This window comes from Mchenga conophoros, linkage group LG18 (assembly GCF_057382185.1).
Source record: "Mchenga conophoros isolate Kocher_MC1m ecotype Shallow Benthic linkage group LG18, M_conophoros_male_GT1.1, whole genome shotgun sequence".
Classification (NCBI taxonomy): Eukaryota; Metazoa; Chordata; class Actinopteri; order Cichliformes; family Cichlidae; genus Mchenga; species Mchenga conophoros.
In genome coordinates this window covers 16448884-16467332 of record NC_140543.1, presented here as the reverse complement: position 1 = coordinate 16467332, position 18449 = coordinate 16448884, and the positions used below count along the sequence as shown (strand labels likewise).

The 18449-nt window shown below is 39.4% G+C and overlaps 1 protein-coding gene across 1 annotated transcript in view; it reads right to left on the bottom strand.

The window, feature by feature from the left end:
- The window catches only part of pth1r (parathyroid hormone 1 receptor), a 45478-nt gene extending 34220 nt beyond the window's left edge, over positions 1-11258 (bottom strand). The window contains exon 1 of the mRNA XM_085253932.1: positions 10077-11258. Within this exon, the coding sequence (XP_085110058.1) occupies positions 10077-10145 (69 nt within the window). The 5' untranslated portion in view covers positions 10146-11258. The remainder of the gene's footprint in view (positions 1-10076) is intronic.
- Between the last annotated feature and the right edge of the window lie 7191 nt (positions 11259-18449).

Below are 18449 nucleotides of genomic sequence, written 5' to 3'. Positions count from 1 at the left end.
ATCCTTTGCATATCAATACTGTTTTCAGAGTTTTTCTCTCTAGCTGATATCGATCCCTTTCAAATTCATCCCAGACAAAACAACGTCTGTCCTGTCATATGCTCTAAACTGAAACCAATATTTTCCATTGCAGATCAGATAAGCTTAATTGCCCCCCCAGAAACCTTAAAACTTACATTTTTATCTTTAAAAAGCACCCGTCTGATTTACTATTGAACTCCGCTAAAAGACAGACAATAACAACGGGTAAATCTTATTCATTATAGGTATGCTTCTTTCTTGTCAAAAATCGGATAGTTATTCAGTCAGTGTATTGTGTTTGTAATGGCTAATGTAGCTTAAAGCAGTGAGTAAGAGCACGCTAAATAAATGATGTAGACCCTAATGTCTACATCATTTATTTCTCACTATAATAAACAGCCTTCCTTGCCCATCAGGTCAGCTCAATACAATCAGCTATCACTCCAAATGCTTGTATGGGAGTATGTATGATTGAATGCAAGACTGAGACTAACCCTTACCCTCGACAAAAACAATACTGCCACACTTGTTGGTTTATTTTGTTTTCTCTTTGTTGTAAAAATGGCTGGTTGAAATATATGTTTCTTACTTAAATAATTGCTTGTTTGTTTGTTTTTTTTACAAAGAAACACAATTTCCCACGAGAGAGGACACGTGCATATCTCTTTAAAATGAGATAGAATTGAAATGATTTTATGAAAAGAAGGTAAATTTATTACCTTCATTTATTTTTGATGTATTTTAAATCTTCATTGCATCATGTTTAAAGTATAGTATAGCATTTCTGTAGCCATGAATACAGCTACATCACACAAGGACATTTTGTATAAATACACTTCGAATATGGAACAATAAAGCTCTGAATAATAGTCAGTGTATATGGAGATCATACACCATGCTACATGTTTAAGGATTACATTTTAAATATTGCATCCATTGAAGTTAGTCCACATATGGATGCAGACAGTTCAATGACTGAGTGCCAACTATGCACCATCATCCGCTGTGGGACTCATACAGTGCACTAATTCAATATTTTTGGTGTCTTTGCAATTTTAAATATTTAATAGTAACTGAATCCACCAAAATAAAACAACAAATAATTGTAATAAAAAAACTGCCTGTTCCAATAAAATAACCCAAATTATATAAAAAAAAATATTTTAAATGTAATTAATTTTTGCAATATTTTATTTCTATTCATTACATTAATAGGGCCACATTAATCACAGTCTAGCAAAGAGAGACACAGTGAACCTTAACCAATGAGCAATAAGCTATAATGCTGGAAGAAGAATTCATGCAAAATAATTTGTGACAAAACTTGAAATTAATCATGTGTCTGACCTTCACTACACAATGAACGGTACTTTTTGTAAATGTCAGTCTGAAAACATTCATTAAATCTCTCCACGACCAACAAGTATCTTATACGAAGCACTCAAACTTGAGATCTGTGATGACTCAAACTATAACTTTTTAACCGCATTGAGAGGGGCTTGTCTTTAAATGCCACCAATTTAACACAGAGAAAAACCCATCCACCCACTGTTATCTGAATTTAAATTGGCTGAGATTTCCCCCTGTACTGCAGTGTAAGGATTTTTTACTTATTGCTGGAAAATCTGGAGCTGTGAACTGCATACTTACAAACCCATAAGCCCCTGAGTTTTGCAATGAAACTAATAAAGGTCCTTTTAAGAAATCCAGCCTCCTCTTAGCCATAAGCCATGTGCCAGGGTAGTATTCCTACCCAAAATTTGAACCGCTTCCAAATTACGCAAACAACTGAATCACGTGTGAAATCCTACTCTCTGTGCCCACAGTAATTAAGGAATTGACTTGGAACTGTCTACCGACCTAATTTGTTGTTGCATTTAAAAGGACAGAATGAGACTGGAAGAGTCTGTATATTTGAAATTCAATCCGTTCGCTAACAGTGGGGGTAGGGCTGAGCTGAACTGTCGGTCAATGGCAAAGGCATCTGCATAGCTGAGAATTTTCACATGTCAACTCAACGGAGGTGCTCTGGGATTCCAAGCATATTGCCCGCAAAGAAGTCTGCACCACAATATTGATACAGCGGGTAACTGATGAAAAAAGACTGCATAGGACTCAAACTCGTCACAGAGCTGACAATCAATCAGCGTGTCCCTGACTTCTAGCAATGTTGAGATTATAATACACTGTTGGTCTTAGGTCCAACAATTTCTAGTTCCAATGCTTAAATAAAAAAAATGTTCATATTGGTCATTCTCAAGACTGTTTGCATTTGAATTTTGCACAGACTTAATCTTATCAGAAACCGACACGAGAGAAAAGACTATCGCAATGAATTAGAGTACTTCAAAGATTCAGCTTCTCTTTGATAAGCATCACCACAGTGCATGATGCTGTTAGTCAGCTGAAACTCCACAGGAAAAAATTATTAGAGGTTTTTCTGCTAAATTGTTAAATGCAATTGGGTGAAGCATCACTGACATCACCAGCTGGTTTCTCGTCAGTATCTTTGTATAACTGCTGCTCACTACTGTTGCTTTTGAAGAAGCATCAAGAGAAGCATCACTGAGTTTAAAGAAGCAGATTTTTACGAGTTGCCATGGTTAAACAAATGAAGCTGGAGTTTAAAAAATAATAAATAAAACAAAATGCAATGTTTTCACTACAACACCATATTTTTGTGGGTGCTAAAGTCATAGGAACATAGGAACCATCATAAGAATATCAGTGAGAAGTGTAACTTTTTTCATTGAGGTGTAAAAGTGGCATTGAGTTACACATATTCTGGCATTCTTCAAGTGGAAAAGTTAAGAAAAAAAAAAGCAGAGGTCATGGTAAGTCAAGAAAACAACCCCTTTCCTGAGTCAAATACTGCCATGGTGTTACCTTACCATGCTGGTGAAACTGAAGACTCGCGTATTAACACATGCGTTATGGGTCTGACTCACAGGCCCTCTGAAAGCGAGCAATGCATCGGTCAATACGCCACACAGATGAATGCACTCCTGAGAGAAAGTTACAAGAATTAGATTATTCTGCAGTTATCTCAGGAGGTGGTGTCAGCTACTGAGAGTAAAACTCTCAGCGTGAGGAGAGTATGTGTGTGAAGGTTATTTTTCCCACTACAAGTTGCCTCTGTGAGGTAAATCTTGTGCTGATCGCACGAAAGTTCCGGCAAACATGCAAACTGACGACAGCAAGCGCATATAGCAACGAGGGCTTACTGAGGTTACACCTCCATACTGCTTAAATCTACAACACGTGCTGTAAAAACCAAATTACAAAACAGGATGTCTCAGATCTGCCATCCTAATCTTATTAGGATGGAGAAATTATATCCTATCCAAGTTGGGTATAAATACCCTCTGTGCACTAGAATACCCGCTCTTAAGTCCTTCAGCTTCATGTGCTACTGTTGATTTTTCAGTCCATCATGCACAATTAATGGTAAATGGTAAATGGCCTGTATTTATATAGCGCTTTACTAGTCCCTAAGAACCCCAAAGCGCTTTACATATCCAGTCATCCACCCATTCACACACACATTCACACACAGGTGATGGCAAGCTACATTGTAGCCACAGCTGCCCTGGGGCGCACTGACAGAGGCGAGGCTGCCGGACACTGGCACCACCGGGCCCTCTGACCACCACCAGTAGGCAAGGGGTGAAGTGTCTTGCCCAAGGACACAACGACCGAGACTGTTCAAGCCGGGGCTCGAACCGGCAACCTTCCGATTACAAGGCGAACGCCCAACTCTTGAGCCACGATCGCCCCAATTACACGATTCTCTCTGTTGTTTGAGGTATAAATGTGTTATTTTTGGTGTTTTCAGTGACTCCACTCAATCAGAGTGCAGTGTCACTGAGCCATCTCCACTCAGCCTCATACTTCCAGTGGTTAGAGCATCATCCATGACTATACCTCCAACACAAGTATAAAAGCCCCTTTTCCCCCCTTTTCATTATATAAAGAAAAGGGGGGAAAAAACCATAAAGACTGTGTTCTTGTGATTTCATCATCTTGAAGCAAAGAAGCATGATGCTGAGTGTGCGCAAAACATTTTAAGGCTGTAAAAAAGCAGTGAAACATTGAATGTAAAGTAAGAATACATGCCCCAAAAACTGAAACCAAAAACTGGCCTCCTGTGGCTCTCATGAGGCTGATGATTCTGATCCTTCCCTCACTCTCTGTTGCTCACCTCACTGTATATTAAATTCAAAATCAATGTATGAAAAATTATTTGGTCACACAGTGACTCGCTCCATACTAACACCAGGTTCCAACAGCAAGAAATCCATTATTTCCCCCACTCTGTTGCTCTATAGCAAAGATCCAATGCCCAAGAGAGGAGTAATGCATTTAAACTCACTGATTAGAACAAACATTTAAGGGCTTTTTCACTAACTAGATTATATTATTTTGCCCTGTGGCCACAGACAAAAGGTAGCAATTTCAGAAGCAAGTATTAATTTGTAAAAAGTATGAAAGTGAAGCAAAAGCAGAGAGGCAGACTGAGAGCACACACAGTGCAGCACCTCGGTTAGGTGTGGGCACACAAGGCACAGTGACTGATGTTTAGAGATTTCATGTAGCACAAATAGTGCCTGGTTAGAAACTGGGTGTAACTCAGAGAGGTGCATTAAATGATCACTAGGAGCTCACTTCAGTGACAACCATTTAAAATGGCTCCTTATCTCGCCTTTAAATGCAGTTATTTTCTGCAAAGCTGCACTTCTAGTGATAAAGAGAACAAGCTAAAGTGGATCCAATATAAAAGATTCTGTGTTTGAGTGGTAGATGGTGGCACATCACAAACTCATGTGAACTCACGTGCTAGATTATTAATTAGTGTTTTGTTTGTTTGTTTGTTTTCCTCAAATGGATTTTAATGGATCCACATAGCTTGCTTGGCAGTCCTCCTTTAGCCTGTCCAGTAGTTTTTGATTCACTCATGATTAGGAGCAATTAGCAAATCCCTCCACTAAGCATAAGCTGCTGAGTTTAAACTAACTGAAAAAGTAAGATGTAAACTGTTAAGGCTGAATGACTTCCTACGGTTATTTTTCTGAGTGCTAAGCAGGTTAATTAATAAGCAACTTATCACAAATCCCAGTGAAAACGGATGAACTCAAGCATAACGGTAGTGCTGTAATGGATTGCTTAAAGAAGCCCCTTTGTTGTAAGCAGTAGTCATTTCTTCATTGTGTGTAAGGTTAGATAACAAAGCGTGTATCACATGATTCAGATGTAGACTGAAACTGGGTAACAAAGTTGAGTAAATTTTCATGTTAAAACCTCACTTCACTATTTAATCATTGCTGACACACCTCCTACTTTCTCTCCCCGCCATCTTGGGAAATGTAAAGGTCAGAAAGTCCAGCCGTGCATCAAACACACACACATTTCCATGCCTATCTTTGTGAGGACACTTATTGACATGATGTATTCCTTAGCTACTAATCCAAAGAGTAAAAGAATGCTGTACAGTGGCCCTGAAAGCTCATTGTACTGCAATTTGAACAAAAACCAAAGAAAAAAATATTTTAAAAAAGCAAAAAGATAACATGCAAGCAAATTAAGACAACATCTTCAATATTTCATCACATCACTGCAACATGTTTTGCTCTTCCATTGTGTTTCCTGTAATTGAAGCCTTTTATTTTATAAGTGCTGCCTCTGTGTTGGCAAATTAGTTATGATATGTTCTTGTGCTTTTCAATTTGGATTTGTTTTCTTGAGCTGCAGTGCCTTTAGATGTCAGGGCTACCTCAATAACTAAGTGTTTATATAATCACACCCCTTGCTCTAATTTACACCGCATTCCAGCTCGAACTCTAAATCCAAATCTTAACCCTCAAGTAGCCCTTTGAAAATTTGTCATCAAGAAAAAAAAGCAAGCGAGCCTTTCATCATGAAATATTCAATATATGAAGTATAAGATATATATATATATATAAATATATATGACAGGAAGGTGGTTTTCCCATATAAAAAGGCTTCAGTCTGGCACGCGGTGGACAGTTGTCAGTGAGGTGTCCACTGACATGTGTAAATGGGCCCTGACAGGCTTTGTTGTCCCTCTCTGTCCTAATGGAGGCTAAACAGAAAAGGCATCGAGATCAAAGTCGCATCCAAACTGTTTGAACTCTCTGAGGAAATGAAATAAAATGGTGGCCGGTGAGGCCAGCATTTTCATCACACTCAGTGCACTGATGGTAATATAAGCAGAGAAACACACATGCAGACAAATATTTATACACTCACTGGCCTCTTTGTTTTGTTAGGTACACCTGTTCAATTGCCCATTAATGCAAATATTCATAAATCACACGGCACCAACTCAGTGCACTTAGACATGTAAACATGGCCAAGGTAACCTGCTGAAATTCAAAGTGAGCGAAAGAATGGGGAAGAAAGTCACTATGAACGTGGTTGTTGATGGCTGACAGGCTGCTCTGAGTATTTCAGAACCTGCTGATCTAGGGGGATTTTCCTGCACAGCCGTCTCTAAAGTTTACAGAGAACGGCCTGAGAAAGAGAAAATATCCAGCGAGTGCTCCCAATAAAAATGCCTTGTTGACACCAGAGGAAAACCTGAGCTGATAGAAAGTAACTGAACCATTCATTACAACCAAGGTTCACAGAAGAGCATCTCTAAATGCGCATGTCAAAACTTGATGCATCTGGGCTAAAGCAGCAGAAGACCACACCGGGTACCACACCCACAGCTAGGAACAGAAAACTAGTGACTACTGTTCACATGGCCTCTCCAATATTGGACAATATTGTCCTGACACAATACCATTAAAGCATTGGTTACACACCACAACCTACCTGAGTAACATTCCTGAACATGTCCATTCCTTTATGACCACAGTGTATCCATCTTCTGATGGCTAATGCACCATATCACAACACTCAGATCTCAAATTGGTTTCTTGAACATGACAGTGAGTTCACTGCAATCACATGCCCTTCACAGTCACCAGATTTCAATCCAGCAGAGCAGAGAGGAAATACAAATCTGCAGCACCTGTGTGATGCTGTCATGTCAATATGGAGCAAATGTTTTCAGCACCTTGTTGAGGCAGCTGTGAAATTAAAAGGCAGTTACAGTACAAGCAAGATGTAACTAATGAAGTGGCCAGTGAGTGTATAGATGTAGACAAGCTGAGTGTGAAGAAATAACTCACACAAACTATGAACAGTTGGTGAAAACACGCAAAAAACATTGTCTCTATATAGTATAATGTCTCTATATAAATTTATCAGCATTCATTATTAATTAACAATACATAGTGAATAAATAGAATTACCACACTGGATCGGCTCTTATCTGAGAAAGTTTGGAGGCTAACTCTGTGCATGAAGCTGCATATGAAGTAGAATTAAAAGCAGCAATCAAACAGTCTGTAGTTTCAGCAGTTTTCTCTTAATGACTAAGTGAAAAGCACATTTCTGGAATAAATTTAGGAGGACGGCTCATTTCATGCATCTTCAGACACACATATATTCGCGCAAACACAGACAAGTGGGAGAAAATTATCATAAGTCATATTTGAGATCAGTCAAATGGGTGTGCAGAAATGAATTTCAATAATAAAGCCTATTTCACAGATGCAGCAGCAGTTCATTTGAATCAGTAAGGCGATATCTGCTGCCCCTAATTACCAGTGACAGATTGGGATGAGATTATCCGCCACTCTAATCTATGTTATGAATCTCTATTGAGGATGATTCAACAGAGATGGATAAAGCTACTTTGAATGATTATTGGGAAAAGGGGGGGGGGGATTCAGGTATTCATTGTTTGCTTTTTGGGGGGGATCAGTAACTTTAAAGTCTTTTAACTGATGACACAGGGGTACTTTATTATGAAAATGTATTTTCTGTGTGCTCTGCTCTCCTCTTGGATGCATTCGGCTGTCGACCACAACCGTGATCCCTTGATTTCAAATTGATCAACCATGTCTATGAATATCAATTGAGCTGTTCTCTGGTGAGAAAAACACAGACGTCGTTCATCTGTGGGGAATTTAAGAGTTCTGCATCAGTCAGTTCAGTTCGGTATAACTTTGAAAAATATCCTCAGGGAAATTGGCGGTCTCTGGTTTAACACAACATTGATTGAACTACTTAATCTAGAATTTTAGCCACAAAGAAAACTGCTGATTCTCTGCACAAAAAATAGGAAAAAAAAGAAACGAAAGGAAAAAAGTTTTGGCTAAAAATGTCAACAACTGATATTTTCCACGCCTTGTGAAACTAGTCAAAACTGCCTTGTGCAATACTAAACATGACAGCCGTCACAGTCAGATTCTGTCCAGAGCTGACATAAACCTTGACAATGTCATGCTGATGCAGTTACAGTTTGAGTTCTTCCAGTTAGGATCCGAACACATGCAAGTCATCACAGAGGGAAAACACAGTCATGAGGTAAAAATTAAACGCTCACCAAGCTTTCCTGAAAGCAGTGCTGCCTCTTAATAAATGTAATAACCGAGTAAGTGAGGCAGGCAGTCACACTGAACAAAGGCTCTATGAGGCAGTGCTTTGTCTGTCAGCTGTCACTACAGCTTGCCTGCTACGGTGTAAAACACAATTGAGATATTCCTTGTCAGTCCCCGTATCAGCCAATTTCGTTCAGATAAAAATAGCAAGTACACATTTTGATATTTGTATTTTTAATACGAGGATTCGCAGAGCCTCTGGGAAAGTTGTAAAACGCTGTATTTTGAAAACAGCATGTCTCAATTTTTAAAATATTCCTTCATATTCTTTCTTCAAACACAGACCCAGATTTTTCCGCTCTTAGTTTAGATTCAGTGAACATCTACATCCCGTTTGGTTACAGTCTGGAAAAAAATAAATACTTTTTTGTGGAGAGGAACACTAAGCAAACACCAAACTTAAAAACGGGTAAACACCATTCACAGACAGAGCCTTTGAACGACTCAGTGTTGAATCAGCTATAAATACACAGCTATGTTATAATTGTTTTCCTCTGCCATCTAAACCAATGAGCCTAGAGGTCCTGCGGTACAGTGATGGACCACATCACTGGGAAAATGCACTGTACCTCAGAACCTGGGCGAACTGCCTGTTGAATGCACAACAGCCTCAGCCAAAACACACAGAACCAACTTCGTGTGCTGCTCTGCCTGCACAGTGTGTTTGTGTGTGTGTGTCCCTGTGTATGCAGACATTCTAAATACAACTGTGGCAACGTTTGAAAGCTCAATACTTGATCACCGTGTTGGGCGAGTTGTTCGGCCGCTGCTGCTGCAGATGTGAATGAAAATTTCTAGCCCCATTTTGACTGCACGAGCTGCATCAGCTCATGCGGGTCAGAGCTTTTCCGAGCTTACAGCATGAAACGTGATGTAGTAAAACACAATGCTCTGCCTTTTAGGGCAGCTAGGTTACTGTGTGCTTACACAAACCCTAATTGTACTGTTAGGGTGGGAAGAAGCACTTAATGGAACAAGAGCGTAATCACTAATCACAGCTGCTTTTTGTTAGCTGCCATCCTGTTAGGGAACTGACAATATGTCTGTCATTAGTCAACCGTCTCTCTTGAAATTTCAGCTTAAATGTGTTGTTTTCTTTTCACTGAATCTGGCAAAACAGCTATGTGGTCCGATAAAGCAGCAATTTCAAGAGTTTGACTTCCAGCGCAGAGACAATTAAAGGTTTTGAGCAGATGCGAGTAAAAAGCTTTTGACAACAGAGGCACTTAGTCTCTCCTGGAGGACGCACTCTCTCCTTAACACTGAACACATTCTTCCTCAATCATGATTTGCAAAAGAAGCAATGGACAAATTTTGCGGAAATCAGAGTGAATTTTGCAGATTTCATCAATATGGGATGCAAAAAAATAATCATCCTAAAGGAGGTACTTGAGTTTTACTTGGCACACAGCACATGCAGATATCTCTCTGACAACCTCTCAGTGATCTGTGCACACTTTACCAACATTAAAGCAGCATCTTGTCTATCAGGCAGGGTAAATGTGCTTATTGCATTTTTATTTTCATTTTGAAATGACTTACCAGGCATAAACCGCTGAGTAGAGAGATGAGTAGAAAGTCCAGATTGCGGAGAAGCAGAGAGGATCCCATCCCTGACCTGAGGCAACTCTACCTCCAAGAGTCCTTGCAGGGCTCAGACAGATGCTGATTGAGCTCGGATGAAATTATTTAATCTACTTAACTCTCTTCAAAGTGGAACGAGTTGTGTTTTTTCACTCCATCTGGCCTCTCGATGCTTATGATGGCTTGTGAAATCATAACTCTGTAATCGCCTCGCTCTGCCCTCGATTTAATTTCCTATAATCTACTATATGCTCCGGCTCAGTCTGCTCTCTTTATTTCTCTGCATCTGTCTTTTTTCCTCTTCTGAAATTACATCCACATGTCAGAACTATTTATGTCGCCCTAGCTCTGCGGTGGGAAGTTCAAATGATTCTTTGTAGGGAAGAAACCGACGCTGTATTTTTAGGTCTTTTAAATTTCCCCCTCAGACTAACTTAAACACTTCAGTATGGAGCTGTGCGCCTTGCGGCTTATTCCAGTATTCTTTTCCAAGCGTTAGATCAGCGTTGTACAAAAATAAGCCCGAAACGTATCATTCCATCACCAGTCGCTGCTGAATTTCACAACTTCAATCCTGTGACTCATGTCACCATCAACAACGCACGGATCTATCGTGCAGGGTGGCAGTGGAGCAGAAGGATCGCAGACAGGGTCTACTTTGTGCATTTAACAGTACATGGCAGCCAAGTGAAAGAGCGGAGCGTGAAATTTCAAACTTTTAATAGAAGTGTCTGATTTGCGTGTTTCAACTCAATCACTGTACGCGTGTTCGCTACCCCTGGTTACCGGTCTTTTTCTTTCTTCTTCTTTTTTTCTTATAAATTAATAAAAGCACAAAACGGTAGTGTATCAGTTGTCATGTCCACAAACCGTGCCGAATTATAAATCTATCCACCGTGACAGACAGAAACGGCATGTATGGAACTCTGTGGATCTGTTTAAGCTACCGATGGTGATGTGAAAAGCTTCAGAAAGGAGGAAAAACGCCAACTTGGTCTGAATAATTTAGACTACTTACTATCAAGAGAAACCCAAATTCACCCTGACGGACAGATAATTCGCAAACGCGTGTTTGTTCGCAGAGTAAGCGCAAAACTTGAAGTTCCTCGTGTTGAGAAAGCGTCTCCAGATGTGGCAGGAGGCAGGTCGTGCTCAGTAGTGAGTATGTGGATGGAAAAGGAGGGGGGAGGAGGAGGGGGGGCGGAAAGGAGGCAGGTAGGGTGGAGCGTAAGAGCTTTTCATTGGTGCGCTCTCTTACGTTGGAATAAACCACGGCTCCGAAATGACATATTTTCTCACCCCTCAAACAAACTCCACATTCAACAGATCGCAGGGCCTTTGCCAAACCGCTTTTTTCCCCCTGCACTCTCTCAAAAGTTGCAACTACTAGTAGGATTGGATTACTGAGACATAATGCAGGAGAGCGTGCACAATTTTCTTTTAACGAATCAAGATTTTTGTTTGGAAATGAAATAATAGAGGATTTGTGGACAGTCTCATAGCAGTTTGTCTATACTTTATACTTTATGCTTTTTCGCGAATATGTTTGTGTGACACTGTTATTTTAATCGTGCAGGCAGACATAATTATTACTATTATTGTAATGGTGATAATAATATATACAAAGTCGTTCCTAATCAAATACCTGTTTATAACTGATTATCAGGTTAAGAGACGATTAACCCTTTAGTGTCCAAATATAATACAGGCCGCCTGGTCTTATTTGGTAACTTTGGGTGTAAAAGTCCGAAATCATACATGAGTGAACGCTTTTTCCGCCGTTCTTTCAGATTAACCTCAGCTTTCAGCTTTGCAGTTGTTTTATATTACTGACTTTTAAAATTGTTTAAAGGGGGGGAAACAGTTTTTGTCTTCACGGTTATAATTAAGTGAAAACTGGTATTTAACATGAACAAAATGTTAGACAACTTGAAATATGAACTATAAATGTTTTTTGTACGTTTTTTGAGCCTTGGTCTCTCTGTTTTTCATAATGTCACTTTTATATCCCAAATGTCCAAGCGCTTTATGGACTCTGTGATAGATACTAAAGTAGTTCCTGTCCACCTGGAGACAGAGACCCACATTGACACTGATGACACATGATGACACTGCCATGCCAAACCAGGCATGAATGCATGCAAACATCACATATATGTTTTGACTATCTTCCTTGTTCCTTCCTTCCTTCACATTTCATTCTGTAATGAAATTATGTAAGTGTCCCCATCCCACTGAAAATTTCCACTTTCTGATTTTGAAGTCTTTCAATCCCGCTGTGATGTCCTCATTTGACCAAGGCAAGTGGGAAGATCTCCAGCTGTTTAATTTTTTTAAGTGTCTTTTCTCAAAAGTGATTCTAGAACCACCAGTTCAGCAGGTTATGATGATGGTTTTCGGGGAAAATGCTGGCAAACACCATTGGAGCTGCTTATTCCAGTTGCTATGGTACTCTGACAGCAGAATGTACAGTGCTGTTTTTTACAGTGTGGTCACAGTTGTGATCAAATGGCACAATGACTGAAATGCCCCAGCTGTTAAACCATGCAGAGTCCCAGCTATCATAGAATAGTTGTAGGATTATAAAACCACCTCACAGGCTCCCACAAGCAGAGATATAGTAAAAGGCAATTTCAGTCCTGCTGGGTGTAACCTACAGTGCACCACCTAGAAATACCCAGCTACACCTTTTCAAAGAACAAAAAGGGTACATATTTGGGCCCAGGGAGTAAAAAGGTACATGCTGGCACCATTTCATCTAGATTTTAAAACAGGATTACTTTTAAAAAGATTGTGTGTGTGTGTGTGTGTGTGTGTGTGTGTGTGTGTGTGTGTGTGTGTGTGTGTGTGTGTGTGTGTGTGTGTGTGTGTGTGTGTTCAGGGATATGCAAGGTCTTAGGTGAAATATAAATTTTCAAGATAATTTCGCATTAAACACAGGAGCACACAGAAACAGTACATGGAGGTTGGGGTGATGGGGATAAGGTTGTATGTACCGATCATGGTGGCCAGCCTTAGCATGTGATTTATATTATCTTGTTTGTGTTTGAAGTACAGTATTATAAAGGGAATGAGCTCTAGGCGCAACATAAGCATGGAGGCAGTGTTTTTGTTTTAACTGGGTCAAGTTTTTCTATAAAGTTGAAGTCAATTTATCTAAATTTTCATGATCTGTTAGCAAGTTGAGCCAGTGAGTTATTGATCATTTTGTTTTGTTTTTCCAATTAAGAAAAATAGCTTTTAATGCAACATTTAAAGGCATTAAGCTACAAGCTTGGAGGTTCTTAGGTACAGTCAAAGAGAAGAAGTCAGATCCAAGTAAAACAGAGGAGGTGAGATGCTGAGGCTAGCTCTGTCGAAGGTTCTAGCTTTAAACTTTTCTGAGGCATTTGTTCTCCAATTTGTTTTGTGCTCTGACAGGGCATTAAGATATAGACACCAGAGGTTCAAGACTGGTTTCCACATGGTACAAACCACAAGTATGCTAGCAAGTACAAATATCAAGGGTATCAAGGGTACAACAACAGCACTTTAGATGGTACTGCCCCAGCTACATGCTACTGCGCCCATTAAGGCAATTTCTTTTCTGAGAATATAGTAAGCACTTTGATACAACTGTTATTCTGATATATATAAATACAATTCTTTTGTATTGATACAATATATCAAGCATCAAGCAGTGACTCACTATAAAAGCCATCAATGCTGATAGACAACCGTGATTGGCTGCTGTTGTGGATGAACATCGTGTGTATTATCCATCAGAGAGAATAATGTTTCAGCAATCAGCTTTAAAGTCATTAACTGCCATATGCTTCCGCCACACAGGGCACAGGCTGGCATCTCATGCTGACATTGTTTTCATGCATCAAATCAAAGTTTAAGTCGCAGCAGCACTCATCACGTGTGCAGTTATACTTGAATGTACGTGTTTATTGTGGGGTTTAAAATGCTCCAAATCTTTGTAGTTTGGCGTTTTTGCTCATGTCTTTTAACCAGCTGATTAACTGTACGTTTTGTTAACAGTGTGAAACTAAGATAGAATAATGACTCAGTGGACAAATTCATAGCCCCAGTTCTCTGTGTACTAGGATGGATAATGGGTATTTAGTAATTTGAGCATAAAAGCTCGCCTTAACTCAAGGTTCACTACATTTGTGGAGCTCTCAAGCCTTTTACAGTTGTCCCTAGAGGATACACACAATACGGTTCTTACATTCGATTTTCATGTGTATCATACCTGCTAAGAAAGTGTTGTTGTTGCTGCTCAGTGATACGTTTTTGAAAAAGTCAGTCAAAGATGGTATTTATATATTGTTCACTTGCAATTAAAATATAGGATATGATAGGACCTATAATTCAAGCTCTTTATTTGCCGACAGATTCAGTGAGGTGCAGTTGATGTCTTTGTTTAAAGCTGATAAGAAGACCAAGCTTTGCTATATTCTTTCTGCCTCTTCACGAAAAAAGCAACAACATATAGCGATTTAGTCTCTTATTTTTTATAAGGACTTGATGTCAGGTTGTTGCTGTGTCACTTTGCTCAGTCAGTCAAAGATAAAAGAAAAAAGCCGCAACATAACGAGAAGTTGTTTTTGCATGAAAAAATCAAAAAAGATCCAGTACCATTTTTATAACCCCTTAACTAAGCAGCAATGCACTATAGGTTATGAAACTGTGTGTCTTTGCACAGCATTGAAAAATAAAGATATATAAATATCTTTCCCATTTTCCACTTCCTTTTTTTAACTTCCTTATTTTCTTTTTGCTCTGTGTATTTATTTCTTAGAGGTCATGGTACTTACTATAACAATGTCCTCAGTATTAACCAGCAGAGCCTTCTTTTCCATCATAAATATAGGTTAATTCCTGCGGTGCAAGATAATACACAATATAAAAGCGGTCATAAACAAGCAATAAGATGTATCAATATATTTGCTCATCTGCCTTGCAGAAGATTGCACCCCACTGTGCCTCTATGGAAAACTCAAGATACAGTAGGCTGCAGAAGATTAACAGACGAGACTGTGTTTAAGACATATGCATAATCTCCACTCAGTTTTCAATTCATCTGTCAGGGTTTGTCTTTCTAAAACAGAGCTTTTCTTTTGAAACAGTCTCTGGGAAAGGTTAACCTTGCCTTCAAGCCAATTACTGTATCTCTGTGCCAGTTCTGCTGGTTATGGTCTTATCCATGGTACTTATTCTTAATTTTTCACCCTGTCCTGCATCTTTTGCCATCAAATTTATCACAGAAACATTCTGTCCATCTGGAATGATTAATATCCATGTCCAGTAATTGTCTGTTAGGTTCAGCGCTCTGCTGTGACAGCACATCTCTATCTATCGATCTATCTATCTATCTATCTATGAGCGCAGCAAGCTTCCATCATGGTTGGAGCCCAACTCTGTAGGAGACCAACTTGTATATTCTTGTTCTCTCACATTTACAAAAGGAATCAGATATCAAAGTAGATGAAAGTGAAAAAAGCTATTAAGAAATCTATTATGGTAAATGGCCTGTATTTGTATAGCACTTTTCTAGTCCCTAAGGACCCCAAAGCGCTTTACACAACCTGTCATCCACCCATTCGTGATAGTAAGCTACAATGTAGCCACAGCCACCCTGGGGCGCACTGACAGAGGCGAGGCTGCCGGACACTGGCGCCACCGGGCCCTCTGACCACCACCAGTAGGCAAGGGGTGAAGTGTCTTGCCCAAGGACACAACGACCAAGACTGTCCAAGCCGGGGCTCGAACCGGCAACCTTCCGATTACAAGGCGAACTCCCAACTCTTGAGCCACGATCGCCCACGATCTGTTACACTTGGAGGAAATTAGCTGTTCCCCTTATCAGCTCTCATTATCATCCACTCATGTTAACTTTCTCTACTTAGAAAAAAAAATAAAGATAGTTTTGGCTTCTCCACTTGTCACAAGGGGTCGCCACAGCAGGTACCACTGCATGTTTGATTTGGCACAGATTTACCCGAGATGCCCTTCCTGACACAATCTCAAAGGGGACTCTACTTACAAAAAAATAATACGTTAAAAAAAAACACGCCAGTGTAACATATGGCATGTATTTTGTATTACGTATTCACCACTGAAATGATACTATAAGCTATATGCTGCACCCTATGCAACAATCCAGGAATGGGGACACTGAAATTGTATATCTGTGTGACGCATGTCAAAAGCCATGAAAAAAGCCAAAAATTCAAAGCACATGTATGTCTGGACACACGATACTCCTCATTCTTGTATGGTTTCATATAGTGTGCTGGACTTCTTTTTATACATCCAGTTATATCTTTTCCATATAAACATCGTTTTGTTTTGGTTTGCTTTGCCCTGACTTTCACGTACACGCGTGACCCTAACAAAGGAAATTGCAAAAGAAAGCTTTAAATGTACACATATAATTTATTCCCCATGTTTAGAAACATTTTGGAAAATTCTGACACAATTACCAAGTGCTCCTCAGAAATCACCAGGGATTGTAATTGGAATAAAATCTTGGCTTCCTTTTTAATCATTTCTATTTACTTTAATCATGATTCCAAGGCAGCAAATGTCATATACAATATAGTCAATACCCAGTTTTTGTCACAAAACAATTGGTGAAGCCCCCCAGGGCCAAACAAAGTTTTTTCAAGTTGGATTAGGGTCAGCTCATCTTTCCTCCTGCTGTCTTGACAGCTCACACACTCAGGTCTCCCAGAGGTATAATCCAGAAATAGAATAAAGGAACAAATCTGGTCAAAGAAACTTCATACCTGACACTGTGAACATAGGACACACGTACACACTGTGGAAGTGGAGGAGTTGATGATTACGAACATCAATCTTCCACTTTCATGTCTATCATATTGAAACTACTTTGATGAAAAACATGGCCCGTGAAGATAAGGCGGCATGAGCTAACCAATGACCTTTACTGACCCACATATATATATATATATATATATATATATATATATATATATATATATATATATATATATATATATATATATATATATATATATATATATATATATATATACCCACCCACGTGGGTTCTCTCCGGGTACTCCGGCTTCCTCCCACCGTCCAAAGACATGCAGCTTGTGGGGATAGGTTAATTGAATAATCCAAATTGTCACTAGGTGTGAATGTGTGAATGAAAGTGAGTGTGAATGGTTGTCTGTCCCTGTGTGTTGGCCCTGCGACAGACTGGCGACCTGTCCAGGGTGTACCCCGCCTCTCGCCCTATGACAGCTGGGATAGGCTCCAGCGCCCCCCGCGACCCTGAAAAGGACAAGCGGAAGCGAATGGATGGATGGTTGGATATATATATATATATATATATATATATATATATATATATATATATATATATATATATATATATATAATAACATTTCAAACACAACAAGCAATTCAGTACAAAATGCGCTATAATTTCAGAGTTGAGATTGTCCACCACTGTCAACAAATTCCAAGATAACCAAAGTGTTGAGCAATAAGACAAAACCAAAAAGGGACTCAAAAACAAAAGTAGGGTTGTGTAATTGTTAAAGTACGAGAAAAGAAAAACAGTTGGCACATAAATCTAACAGTTAATGTCAGAGGGGCCAGCGCAGTAGCTGCTTAGGATATCTGATAGCTCGATGTATTTTTCTCAGCAAATTAATCTGTTGTTACAGACATACTATCTGGATAAACTGAATGTAATCAGCAATGAGGTCACCATTTCTTTCCCAAAACAGAACAGCAGAAACTGGCTCGAACCAGCGTGCGATGCTTTAGATGGCGTTTACTTTGAAAACTTTGTGAGAGAGTTCTACGAAGCTTTGTCCCTCTGATTGGGTTGGGTTTACAGGGTTAGGTTAAAGCATGAGTCATGAGGAATGATAATTGGTTGTTTTAGGCATGAGAAGTGAATCAGAGACACAGGAGGGTGAGCGCCATCAAGTATGTAACTTTCCCCTTGTTAAAGTGAAGGAATAATTGTGTATTTCCTCATTTTTTCTTTTATTTTTGGTTTACACACACACACACACACACACACACGTCACCCATCTTCTATATTTCTGTATAGACACTGTTGCTTCTGCTAAAGTGGGTCGCTCTAAACAACAAAGTGATGATAATACTCTTAGACTTTGTCCTGTTGTGGCATGCTACTTGGTCATCATTTCCATCATTATCGTTTAAACAACTTCTTTAAAAAATAGGTTAAAAAAGTTCAAAAGTAAATCATATATGATTTTTTGTTATACCAGGCCACACCTGCAGAGTCCTAACATGATCACGCTTGGCCTCAAACTTTAAGGAACGGGAAAA